Below are 14,088 nucleotides of genomic sequence, written 5' to 3'. Positions count from 1 at the left end.
ATTCTTTCGTATAAAAAGGTATGAACAGTCCGGATATCCTGAATGTGGGTCCCATGGGGACCGATTAGATATTGCAAGCCATATATGTGATGAAGAATGCTACAGCTCCCACCCAAGTCAGCAGCACTTTCTGACCTTAATTCTAGAAGCGAGCAACAAAGAGGATACAAAGGCTTGGGATGAACAGCATCATTTTGCTCAGTTGTTTGTGAAATTGCTGCTTTTTACAAAATGGAGCTGAAGGGGCTGCATTCTCCAGTGGGAAGACGAGAGAGAGCAGGCAAAGCACTTCTCTACCCTTTCTTGACTCTAGTGGCTTTCTTTAACTGTCTCTCTCCCCCCCCACCTGCTTTTCTGCTTACAGGGAGAAAGATATGGGTACAATGTGTGATAGGCCATTATTGCACTGTTTTTTGGCCCTGACACCAGCAGCTGATGATGCAAGGAAAATTCAGCGTCATGAATATGTAATGCATTGTGTTATACTACACATAACCAGGAAGGAGAAAAAGACATGCTGATGTATATATTGTAGTGTCCAGATGCACCCTCTCAGTATGAAACTGAAATGGGGCTTCTCCAGATGGACACAGCTTTGTGACTAGTCAGTTAGAACTCGAGTATGAATCCTGTTTTTTGGGCTAAGCTGCTCCTCCATATGTGCTGGAATGTCACATACAGCAGCACAGCTATCTCTGTCCTCTCTGAAGGTGTAGCAGCACTGTGCCTCATCCCTTGCTTCTACACTGCATAAAGGTTATTGCCTTCAAATCAGATGTTGCAGAATTATTCCCCAGAGGCCAAAATGTGATGACAGGTATTCTTTGAGCCAGCCATTTAGATAAGCCCTTAAGAAACTGCACTATTGCTAAACATTTATCTGCAGGACACCTCCAGGACAAAGGTCTGGCAATGGATTGTTTATTTACGTATCACACAGGTGTTGGGGCTAGAGGAGGAGAAAACTACTGTTGGGGTAGGAACCTTTAAATCCAGGACTAATCTCCAGTGCTTACAGGCCAGATGATAGGATGGTCACGTGCACACTGATGAAAAAGAGGAAATGCATCACCAAAATAAAAGGGAAAACGAGGACACTGGTTTGCATAAAATCTGCATAAGCTAAAGTATATGTATAGATGCAAATCTTAAATTAATTACTTCAATTTAAACAGAAATACAATCCATCTCACCATTTTGGGGAAGACTGTGGCCTGGTGACCTGTGTGCCTACTCTTGTCTGCTATCCCAGTACTAACTGTAAACCCCTGCCCTCCTGTCTTAATTGTTCTTTATTTGTTGACAGACTTGGACTGGACAGCCCTTCAGAGGACAGTCCTCTGACAGGCTTTCAAATATGAACCATCCTTTGCAGAGTAGGACACATGGCCAACCTGGGCATGCAACCACTTGTGGGTATCATAAAACAGTAAGAAGATCCCTTCTAGGAATCCTAAGGAAACAATGGGAGACCATTTACAGAATATTGCAGAAGAAATGTTTATTCATTAGAGGTGAGAAGAAAAAATAAGGTATATGCACATAGTTTTGTCTCCATCCCCTAATCAAACTAAGAAACCTAAAAACTCCAGGTTGATTGGAAGTTTTGTCCCCTTTAGTTCCAGCATCAAGTATATATCCAGGCAAATGGGATTTGCAACAGTTCGGTAGAAAACAATCAATTATCAAGGCATTTAACATCAAAGTCCATATTGAAATTATTTCAATATGGTGGCAATTATGTTTATATATATATATATATATATATATATATATATATATATATATATTATAAACCCAGTCCTTGCAAAGTGGCAGATGCAACAGTTTGTGTCACTTGTGAATCTTTATTCATTGTTGTAGATGCAGAAGTGATGGGGCGAATCCAGTCCTTGGGTCCATACTTTGGAAAATGCATAGGAAGGATACACTGGATGCAGAGAAAAAGAAAACTTTTTTTACAATGAAGCAATAATTATTCCCTTTGATGGCATCTCTACATTAGAAAATCTTACTGGATTGATACCAGTTTAACTGTCCTGGCTGCCTACCCCCCAAAATCCTGGAAACTGTTGTTCTCTCTTAGTGACAGTGGTAGCTGGTGGCTCTATGCCAGCGGGGCAGTGGAATCTGCTCTGGATTTTAGTCCTAACTTTCAAGGAGCGTTCTAGGGTGTCCAAAAGTTGGTCTTAAACCTGGAGTTGATTCCACTGCCCCACTGACATGGAGCTAACAGCTTGCACTGATTAGTAAGATCCGTAACCTGCCACCCTATAAAACTAACATTTCCAGGTGAAAAGGGAATGACTATTAAATTAGTTTTCGTAAGACGAATACTGCTGGATCAGACTAAAGGCTTACCTAGTCCAGCATTCTGTTTCCCACAGTGGCCAACCAGAAGCACACAAGCAGGATATGAGGACAATAGCCCTCTTCTGCTGTGTTTCCCGGCAATTGGTATTCAGAAGTAGGCTGCCTCTGATATTGGAAGTACTATATAGCCATCATGGCTAATAGCCATTGATAGGCTTATACTCCATGAATTTATCTAATCCCATTTTAAAACTATCTGTAGCATATCTATGCCTTAAGACAAAACTCTTCCACAACACTTTAAAAACAGCTGTGAGGTTGCTTACATGTACTAAAGTGGTGAGAGATTGTAAGAAAATAACGCTAATGATAATATTAAGAAAGCTTGCAAGACCCTCTGAAACCAATGAGAGCTTGTGGGGACTCTTAAAAGAAAGGGAAGTTTTACTGTATGGGTATTATTAGGCTAGAGAAATTCTGAATATGGTGCTGCCTCATTTCTACACACAGCCAGTCAATGAAAGGATACCTCAGGTTTTTTTTATTCAGAATCAATGTATAACAATGCAAAAAACCATAAATGAGCAATTACACCCCACAAGATGAGTTGTATCTCCAGCACAAAGGATACAGCTGCTATAGGCACAAGGATCCTATTTTTCCCAGGCCAATCCTAAACCAAAGCCTAAGATGCCATCCTGTACCCACTTACCTGGGAGTAAGCCCTATTAAACACAAGTTATACATATATACTACTGTATTGCAGATTAACTATACAGCGAATTGTTAATGAATGTCTGAACATCAGCTTTTGAACAAGAGACATGCTTAACCTCTGCAAAATTTTCACATTTTGCATTTGCCATTTGGGGAGGGGATTTTTTAAGATCCACACACACTTATTGTGTAGAAGTATTTGCAGAAAATAACTTCCAGGCAGTACCTGAGCTCAAATGAACCCATCACCTGAAAAATGCATCCTGGTTACTAGGTATTTTTGAGTATTTTATTTTTTATTATTGTTTTTAATGTTTTTGTTTTTTAAATTTTATTGTCTTGTATGTTGTAAGCCACCTTGATGTATTTCTATGAAAAGTGCAGCTTATAAATATTTTACTAAATAAATAGGAAAAAAGGAAGAGAAAACTACAGAGATCCCAAAGACTACTAGAAAATAAGGCAGAAGAAAAGTGCACTAAAGGAGAAGGAAAAAAGCAGCTTCTTGGGACCCCCATGATTCCTATTGCCTGATGTCCACAGAGCTCATTTATCAATCACAGCACCCATTGGCTAAAAATGCTGATAGACAGGAGCAGCCAGGCTGTCTGACTTCACAGAAATCACTTAGAAGGGTACTTGCATATTTTGCTTCATAACTTTCTTTCTAGGAGGGCTAGGGACTGACTTTTTTAAAATGAAAGCTCAGTCTGAGCCCCCTGAGAGGGGGCACCAAACACATAGCAAATGTCAGTTAATTACAGGCACATGTAGAAGTCACATGTGTTTTAATCTGTTTGTATCTTACTGTTGGTTTTACTTAGGTTTTGAATGTTTTTAAATACTTGTTCTAAGTGTCTTTTTATTGACAATTTTAATATTTTATATTATTTTTTGTAAACCATTCTGAGGTTTTATTACGATCAAGCAGTATATAATTTTTTTTAAATTAAAAAATAAAGACCCTCTTCTGAAGCTTTTTTCTGGAGGCCTCCACATTCAGAGATTAGGCAGATGGCTATCAAAAAGATATTTACTATAGGAGTACCCAGTCTTCACTGTTATCCTTTAGATGGCCGGTGGGAAGTCTGTTTTTGTCCACCTAGCTATTTGTAATGGCAGTTAGAATCTTTGAGCCTAGGGTTCTGCAAGAACCTGTTACTTGGATTTTTAATTACTGTTTTATATTTGATTATTATAATAATTGGTTGTTTTAATTTGTATTTTATTATTTTTGTTGTTGCTTTAAAAAATAAATATATCCCAAGATTTAGAATTCAGCAGATTTTCTAACATAGCTATTTACATTTCACTATTACTGTTACAATAGGTATGACTAGAGCTAGATATATTTAACATTTTTAACAGTACAAGGCTACAAGTGTGTATTCAGAAGTTCCATTAAATCCAATGGGACTAGAGAACTCCAATCTGCTAGCAGTGGATTCATGCAAAGAAGCAGCAGTACCTCATTCAGTGCCAATGTTGCCATCACTGAAGTTACATCTTTACGCACTCCAGTGCTACAGTGGGAAATATAATCATTTTCTCTGTCCTTCACATCAACCTCTGAAAAGCAGAGAAGATAATTTCCCTTCCTGTTGTAACAATATGGCACTGTCTGAAGAGTGGAGACGGTGGCTTTCCTGTCCATTGTAGTGTTGGGCTGGGCAGAGATTCTGAAGGTCATCCAGTGAGCTTCATGGCTGCAACGGGGAATCACCCCCATGCTCCCCTGCACAGATGTGAATTTTGGTATGTATATACAACCTGAAAGACCAGGGTTCGAATCCCTACACAGCCATGAAGCTCACTGGATGACCTTCAGCCAGTCACTGCCTCTCAGCCTCAGAGGAAGGCAATGGTAAACCACCTTTGAATACCGCTTACCATGAAAACCATATTCATAGGGTTGCCATAAATCGGGATCGACTTGAAGGCAGTCCATTTCCATTTTCCATATCCATGTGTGTTTGGGGGGGGGGTTGTGCATGCTAGGTGTGGAGTGGCTACACCAACTTTTGGCCACACACTCACCAATGGCTGGCAGCCTTGGGAGGAGTTGCAAGGGAGCCAGTCCTGGCTTCAGTAGTGCCCAAATTAGAGAGAGAGAGGTCCTAGTGGTGCCCTTATCTCATCCTCCATACTTACTTATTTACTGTCTTACATACATACATACATACATACATACCTGCACATGGAAAACTAGATGTCAGGGAAAAAGGTTGTTCTAGCCTAATCTCCCCTGACATGCTATTTTTTATGTGGATGTTTTTGTTTGTTTTTGCTATAAGAAAGAATAGTCAAACATGTGAGTCTCCAGTGGAGAATCTTTGGCCCTCCAGATGTTGCTGAACTACAACTCCCATCAGCCCCAGCAAGGATGGCCAATGGCCAGGGATGGTGGGAGTTGTCACACACCCACATCTGGAGGGCCAAAGGTTCCTCCCACCTGCTGAAGTAGTACACTCCATGAGACTAGGCCTAAGATAGCAGGAAGTGGTTTCACTTCTGCTCAGAACAGGACACCAAATAATGTGTAAGGTACAAAAGTAATATGTGGTATTATTTGCTATAAATCACACAACACAGTCCTATACAGGTCTCACTGAATTCAGTAGGTCTTACTCCCAGGAAAGAGGGCATGGAGTTTCAGGCTTAAGGGTTCATCTATAGAATGTCACTTAGCTACTTTCAAAGACTCCATGGCCTCCCTTGTTGCACTCTGTCCTGTTTCACTGATACTCAATTATTTTTTTATTACAAGTTTCTGAAGCTTTTCCAACTTGATGTGTGACATGTTTTATGGAAAGTCCCAGGAGATACACTTAAAACTGATTTCTTAGTATGTTACCGCCCAGCACAAATGTTCCCTTTAAAGTTTTATATGCGTACTTGCTGAGACTTTCTTCCTTTCACAGAAAATCAGGATTTCTTCTGGCGACATAGGAGAAAAGCCATAACTAGCCAATTTAAGGTTTAGCATGAAGACACACCCCTGGTTTCAGCTGAAGTAAGATCACAAATGCTAAGAGGCCACAGATGAAGGCATGAAAGAAGATATATGCAGAAGCACACACAATATAGTCATCATATGGAGGTTGCTTGAAGCTACTCCACATAGTGGTGCTATGAAGGCAGGACTTTGGGACAGAAATCCAGGCCCTCACTCAGCAGATTGTGCAGGATTGTCAAATATAGCAGGATTGTCTTACCACATTTTTAAGTGAAGTAAGGCACAGTACCATCTAAAGAGGGAAACTCTCATAAGACTGTAAGTCTGGAGTCTAACTGCACCACTGACTATGCCACATGCCAACCTCCTTGTGTGAAGTAGTTCAGCACACAGATGAGGCAATTATTACTACAACTACCCAATAAGAAAGGTTTGTGGTAGTATGAGGACATGTATGCCAGTCATATGTTGAGACACTACATGTGAGCTGGTTGCCGTGAGGCGATAGTCACCATGTGGAACAATGATCACCACCTAGCAGCTATAACTTGTTAACCAGTAATGACTTAAGGAACACACTGCAACAACAGACTTGAGCTTCCTATACAATTATAGGGATGTGAAGCATACTTCTCAATAAGTACGCTGTGAACTGGAAATAATATGATGTTATTGTAAGTACCCATATCAAGGAAGGTTGCCCTTGGAGCTTGCTCAAACTCGTGGCCCATATATTGTGCTCTTTTCTAACTGAAAAGTGTTCTGTATTATTAAGAAAAATAAAACAAGCAGCATGCAACAAGCAAGAGTACCTACAAAAAGGGAATGTAAGTACCTTCATTTTACTGAAAAGAAATCCAGCTGTCTGTAAGGTCAGCCCCAAAATAACAAAGCAGGGATGGATATGTAAACTGACTAAAATTGCAGTTGTCAAGGAAATTACAAACCTCGCAATCCACTGAGAGATGTTTCCATCCTCTGCTTGTGTCTCGACAGACTGTAATTTGTCATATATGATGAAGACTATCGATCACGCATACAGTTTCTGGGTCTGTCTAGTAAACAGTATGTCTGAGCCCCAGACTGGATAAAGAATAATGTCTCATATAGCTCAGAATCTTTTCCCTGAAGCTGACCAAAAAAGCTGATACTAATAATTGTCAGCCCATGCATATATAACAATTTTGCTCTTTTTTTTTTTTTTGGTGTTTGGGCCTTTTTTGCTCTGGAGAAAGAATTATTCATGAGATCTCCACTGACAATTGAATGTGAACCAGGAACACAAAGGGTGGTAGAGTGAAAGAAGCAGGACGTAAGAGCTTTGGTTTCTCTTTGCTATCTCACTTTCTGAAGCTCTTGTCTTAGCCATGATGGCAAAGGTTGTCCCAGTCTGTGCAGCAATTTGGAAAGTTCCACATTGTGATCTCTGTAGTAGTTTGAAAGGAATGCCCTAGACTGACAATGAGGAAAACAAAGAAAATGTCAGACAATTAATAATAATCAAGTTCCCTGTATAGAATTTATCTAGAACTACAGTTCTCAAAGCAGTGTTTCTCCAACCACTTGAAAATTGCAGGGGGTCTTGGCAGACCGCAATAAATGTTTTGTTACAGACATCAAACCACATGTGTAATTCATTTTTATTCACGGTAGTCTTGCCTTTCTAATGTGATGGATGTGCATGTTCTTGTGACCAAAGTTTTGTGAAGTCAGGTGTAATGTTTGATAGTTTTAGCCTTAGGTTTGGTTCAACATTCATGTTGCCTCTGTATTTGAACTTGAGGATGGTAAATTATGGGAATCCTGTCTTGTTGCACAGAACCATATTATGAAAATTATGGACCCTAGGGCCAAGGCCTTGTTAGTCTGTTAAGATAATCCGGCCCTGATGAAAATGGCCTCAATCTCCATTGCCATAAAAAAATTAATCAAATGCAAGGACAAGTACATATATTCTTGATTGTTCTGCATGTAGCTCATGCGCCCCCAGTTATCATAGTTTGAGAACCTCTGGTCTAGAAAATCCCAATACAGAAAAAAAAAAAAAAAACCAAGTTATGCAAAAGATTCAGAAAGAACATGGTTATGGTCATTTATTTAAATAATCATAATTTAAATACCAGGCTGCCTAAGCTAAAGGAACTGCAGAAGTGACCACTTCTTTCTTAAGTACTATCATATGATGCAGATGGGAAACCCTTATCTTTGTAATAAGAAAAGGGCTACCTCTATGTCTCCTATAGCCCTCCAGGAACCACTAAGGTAGTTGGTCAAATGGGTGGGAATCTGATCTTGCTACTTCAGTGCAGTGCACTGCCCCAGGAGAGATGTACCAGTGCAGAAGGATTGTAGGCAGCTGCTACTGGTGCAAAAGCCTGGGTCAACTCCTAATACAGAATAAGGGAATGAGTTGTTTGCTCATGTCAACATCTGGACTCATAGACTGCATCTAAAAATAGAGAGCTGATCCAGGATTCTATCATGACTCTGGTTTGAACAATGGTTTCCAAATATATTTCTGATAATAATTGCGAACACAAATCACTCTTCAAATCTTTTGGCCCTGCTGTTTCTTGCTATTGCCTCTGACTGTTCATCTGCCCTCTCTGAGCATATAAACAATGACAGGAGCAAGGAGATGAAGCAGCAGCTTCCACTTGCCTTATCCCCTCCCTTGAGCAGACCATGTGAATTGGGCCTCGACAAAGAGGGCAAGTAAATGAGCAGTAGCGACAACAGTAAGGAGGGCCCACCCAGAAAAGGGCAACTCCCGGTAGCATCGTGCAAAAGCCCCCCTCCCCCCCCCAAAAAATCCTGGTGCTGGCACTGTTGCTAGTGATGATTTTTTTTTCTTTTTTGTTCACTGAGACATTAAAATTGTACCCAATAACAGTATAGCTGTGAGGTTAGATATATGAAGAAAACAGTACCTCTTGATCCATTGGTGGGTATTTTCGGCCTTTACTCTTTCCCAGGCATTTTGTCTTTCCTCCCTCCAGCAGCTGACACCAAAACCCTTTCTGAGGGTCAAACCTACAAAGGTTTGCCTAAATTAATGGAAGATCTACATGCAGGAAAGCAAACGCTTCTCAATAACCTATGGCAGTCATTTTAATCTATCCATGCTAAAGGAAATCTTGGGGGAGAAATGGAAATCTCAAACTTAAAAACCAAAGATGGAGGTACTATAATGTTTATAATAACACATACTAAGGAATTAACCAAAGACAGCATTTGGTTTGGATATATTATTGCAACACACATAAAACATTGAAAATTTTTGCAATAATTTCACTATTTAGCAGATGTTTGGAAGACTTCAGGAGAACTGGTTGGAATACAACAGTAATTAGCTGCCAAATATTTTTTTTTTTTGCCCTGGGCCTGTTCTGTTAATGCAATGAATCGGCATATATAAACACATTAAAAAATATTCAGATAAAGAGGGATTTCTTTTGTAGATCAGTCAATTACTTCTATCACTATACTAATCTTCACCGCCTAAATTTCTTTAGTTGCGGTATCAATTAAAATTAAATAAATCATTGATTAAAAATGGATATATTGAGAGAAGATTCATTTCCACCTAGGATTTCCCAATCTCCTTTTTGCATAGTAAAGTACTTTTGCTAGCATTCAGTAATTTCCCAAGAGGAGAAGCAATATCGCTTGCTGTGCATAAGGAAAGGAATAAAGCTGTAGAACTATGCTCCAAACAATATATCTACCATCCAGGAAATATATTTAAATTTACCAAGGAAAAGTGTTAATTTGGAAAGCTTTTAAAAAGTTTTTTTTAAAAAAAAGAAACTCAGTTGCATGAACTTAGCTGATTTTGTAACCGCTAGCAGGACAGTGTGGGCACAATTCAGGCAAAGTTAAGCACTTTTAGAAATCATTAGTTTCACTGAGTAAATGATTAACTCTGCCATTGAAGCCACGGCACATTTAACAGGCTTAACTTGGGTTCGATTATGTCCTGTATAATTATTTGGCCACAAATACATGAGGATGGCAGGAAAGGTAAGAGACAAAGTGGGCTCTTTTTGCAAGAGCAAAAAACCCAGGGCGGGTTTCAGTTTGATGTACTTCTGTATGGTCCTGAGCCAATTATAAGCATGTTAGAACTTCTAGAGAAGATAATGGGGCTTTAGAGAGACTGTTAACTGTGCATTTCCAGCCTGTTAACGATGATCACATTTAGTGGGTGAAGATCTTTAAATTCTTATGTAACCTTTCACCTAATAATCATGTAACAGATTATCTGTGCAAAAGACAGATGCACAGGATGATAATAAAGGACAAGGGATAAAAAAAGGAAAGAAAAGGGACTCACGTTAGGGCTTCAGAATAATTATAATGAGAAGAAACTCCCAGAAACTTTTGAACTTCATCCATTACGGTTGCAGGATCACTTCTTAGTTGCTGTCCATCAATAATTAGCAACTGTATGGATAGACATATTGTTTATTTAAATACAAAACTCAGATGAAGCGTGAAGTAGCATGGCATGATTTGTACGGTATCTAGGCTGCTGTCAGACATGGGGCTTAATTGCGTTAGTTTAATGGATTAAAATGGTAACTCCTCTGTCCCAATTTGTAAGATTCCTTTCACACTGTAGTACCTGAAAGTGTGGGTTTTCAACCACTATATGGGCATGTCACACAAATGTCTTTCATGCTACTGCGAGACACGAGGGTCAGGTGAAAAAGGCAAGAAAAATAGCAAGAAAGCAAGAACTCCAAAAAAGGAACCTCCAAAAAGAAACAGCCAGAAACAAAAGGCTGAGGAAAAGAAAAGAAGAGGACTTTAAAACACCAGCTGCTGCAGCTAAACAAAATGGCACTGTGGCTGAGGAAAGAAAAGCCACTGGCTCTGCTGGGACTGAGGAGAGAAAGAGGGCTTAAAAGACACTGGAAAAGGTGTTGAAAAGCAACTTCAACAGGGGGAAGTAAATGGAGTAAACACAGAGAAAAGAAAAGTGGGTGAGATCTTTTAGAAGCTGCCCGAGGTGGGGGAGGGAGAGGCAGGAAAGAACGGGGCTACCAAGGCGCAGGTCAGAGGACAAACTAAGATAAACAACATAGAGGAGGACTCACCAAGGGCAACAAATAGGGAACGGACACAGACAGAATGAGTGAAAAAATATTAAAAAAATAGTAAGGCTTAGAGAGAGCAAACTGGGATGCCTGTCATGTGAGCAGCTGGAGCTAGCACAAAATTCCTGCGATTTTCGAGGTTTCCAAGCTTGCAAATGGATTATTTCTGGTATCATTTATCACAAAAATTAGCATTAAACTTCCACTGTATTCCATTAGATTACCAGAACCAGCTTTTATGTTGTGTGAAAGATCAAATAAAAACGCAAATTACCAGCAGAATAATGAAATAAAGTGCAGTGTGGACACTTTATGGGTTTGTGATTGGATCTTGTTTTCTATCATATGACACAACAAATGCACTTATTATAAGGCATTGGAATTAGTTTATATTTGTAATTTCTTACGTGTGATCAAGCAGTAACTGTACTGTTTTTACACGGTGTTTTATATTTTGTTGTTGTACATTGCCCTGATATTTTATGATATGGTGATATATAAATTCTTTCATAAATATCTAATGTTAGTCCTACTCATAGTAGACCCATTGAAATTAACAGACAAATATAAACCCATTAATTTTAATGGGTTTACTCTGAGTAGGACTTAGTTGGATACAACCCAAAACTTATCAAAAACATACACTGATGAAAAATAGTATGTCTCTCCACCTCCCATTTTGTTGGCTTGACCAGACTGTAACAGTAAAACCAAAATAAACTAAAAAAGATGATAAAAATATCCACCTCTGTTTGCAAACAGTAAAAGCAACATATTGCAGAATGACCACAGGGTTGTACAGATTCCCTCCCCAATATATATTGAACACATGGAGGAGGACATGGGACCACACCCACTGGTGCCCCTGATGTCAGTGAATCCACCGGTCCCATCTCAATCTCTGCATATTCAGCAGAAGGTCTGAATGTGGTGCCCACAAAGATACAGCTGTGGGCATGGTTGACCAACCTGCATCGAAAGAGCCTAGTGGAGCAATAGGAGTAACATTGAAAGCATATTCAAGGCTTGGGACAAGTTCTTCCAAATTCTTTATCCCCATACTGGACAGATTTGGGTACAGTTACAACTACTCCAACATTAAATTGGACTGCTCCGAATATAGAAAATGAATATAAAATAGTTATATAGATGTTGCTGGAATTGAAAGAGGCTGTACACAGCTTTCAAAGTTTCCTTACTGGATATTGTTTATGTCTAAGCTTATTTTAAATTATTGAAAATTTGAGTGCACATTATCAATTATGAGTGCACAAGGACTGCACTTTATTGCAGTTGGTAAGTGCTTGCTGTTACTAGACTTGTAACACGAACTGCCCAAGCATGGAACGACACTCATTTCAGAAGAAAGAGGGCAGATTGTAGGATCTACAGTCATTCTGAGAAAAATAGGACTGACATTTGTTACACTCCTGGTGATGGCTGGCAGGGCTGGCCCAAAACACTTTGCTGCCTGAGATGAGATGGACAAAATGCCCTCCCCATTCTGTGTACAGAAGACCACCAGAATGGCAGCTGAATCTTCAGTACTGGTGATGGGGCATCAGCCTAGTTTAGAGAGTGCACAGAGTTTTATCCCCCAACACCTCACCATCACCCATCATCTGCTCCCTGAGGTAGCTACCTCACTCTGCCTAAGGGAAGAGCCAGCACTGTTGGCTGGCCGTGGTTCTTGTGATGGTGGTTATTCACATAGAAAGCCCTCTGTATGCGTCCTAGGGCATGATCTGAAGGGACATGGTGCAACTGCCTTGCAGAAGCTAAGCAGATTTGGATCTGGTCATTGCCTGAATGTGAGATTACCTGGGAAATGTATGAAATCCTTGAGTTCCATAATGGAAGGATGTGATATAAACACAATAAAAACAAAATAGTAGTAAGTTCAGGACAGAGCAGCTACCACATGGGGACTTTTTAACGTGGTAATGACTAGGCTGACATTTAGCTATTGCATATATCATTAAGAGGAGAATCCTATGCATGTTTATTCAGAAATAATTCATACTACATTCAGGTGGACTTATGCCCAGATAAGGGAGCATAGATTTGCAGCCTAACAGTGCAATCCTACACATGCCTACTCCGAAATGTTCAACTGAGTTAAATGGAGCTAACACCAAGGTAAGTGGGTATAGAATGACAGCCTAAATAATAGTAGGTTTAGTGTGCAGTGAAGAAACAATGCTCCATACATGGCTTTAAATTCAAAAAGTACAAGATTGTTTCTCTCATGTTTTCAGAAATAAAACCAGAGATAGATAACCAGATCCTGAGAACATAGCCTGGGTCCAGAACTATCTTTGAAAGCTTTGAAGACATATTCTTTTCGGGATTTGAATCTGGAAGGCCATTTTGCTGGCAGAAGAAAATAAAAGAATTATAAGGCCTGAAGGAAACTGATCAGGCTTTCTAATTTCAACCTTTGAAGACAGTTCAGGGTATATCCCACACATAAATATTTCTTCCTGATAAGATGGTATCATCCAAATTAGAATGTGTTATAAGCAGAATATTTAAGACCATGGTGCCCATTTTGAGGCACTAAATATAGCATCTCTCCCTAAAATATTTTTTAAAAATACTCCTCCTTGGCCCAAGCAAATTTATAGCAGAAAGTGAAAACATGAATAAATTGTTTACTCAGTCTGATCTGGCTGCTGCTCTGGAGCCAAAGCAAGCAACAAACAGCTTTTTTTTAGTTGGGTGAGAGCAGCCTACCCTTTACCCAAGCAACCCAGGAGCAAAGTTATTAAAGGTCAGGTGGAACCTTGTTGGTCCCTTGTTTCATCTGACCCTTGATGAGCAGGTAGTTGTAATACCTCCCTCCTTCCTTTGGTGCTGCCAAAATCAAGAGAGCAGGCCAGCATATCTCTTTCCTAGCATGCTGCCGTGACAGTGCAGAGACTAAAGTGCCTTGGTCTAACTGCTAGACTCCCTAGTTCAAGACCCCCTGCACAGGAAACATGGAGAGAAATGCATGAT

General features: G+C 39.8%; 1 protein-coding gene and 1 long non-coding RNA gene across 2 annotated transcripts in view; one reads left to right on the top strand and one right to left on the bottom strand.

Annotated features, from left to right (window-relative positions):
* Positions 1 to 1,520: 1,520 nt before the first annotated feature.
* LOC133364524 (bifunctional heparan sulfate N-deacetylase/N-sulfotransferase 4) overlaps positions 1,521 to 14,088 on the bottom strand; it is a 228,620-nt gene continuing 216,052 nt past the window's right edge. The window contains exons 11-14 of the mRNA XM_061585276.1: positions 10,323 to 10,432; positions 8,917 to 9,019; positions 6,934 to 7,441; positions 1,521 to 1,930 (exon numbers count right to left, since the gene is read on the bottom strand). Of these exons, the coding sequence (XP_061441260.1) occupies positions 7,322 to 7,441; positions 8,917 to 9,019; positions 10,323 to 10,432 (333 nt within the window). The 3' untranslated portion in view covers positions 1,521 to 1,930; positions 6,934 to 7,321. The remainder of the gene's footprint in view (positions 1,931 to 6,933; positions 7,442 to 8,916; positions 9,020 to 10,322; positions 10,433 to 14,088) is intronic.
* Positions 9,971 to 14,088, top strand: part of LOC133364525 (uncharacterized) — a 167,907-nt gene continuing 163,789 nt past the window's right edge. The window contains exon 1 of the long non-coding RNA XR_009757967.1: positions 9,971 to 10,009. This is a non-coding gene — a long non-coding RNA (uncharacterized LOC133364525). The remainder of the gene's footprint in view (positions 10,010 to 14,088) is intronic.

Source organism: Rhineura floridana, chromosome 9 (genome assembly GCF_030035675.1).
Source record: "Rhineura floridana isolate rRhiFlo1 chromosome 9, rRhiFlo1.hap2, whole genome shotgun sequence".
NCBI classification, from domain to species: domain Eukaryota; kingdom Metazoa; phylum Chordata; class Lepidosauria; order Squamata; family Rhineuridae; genus Rhineura; species Rhineura floridana.
This window is presented reverse-complemented; position numbering and strand designations above follow the sequence as displayed.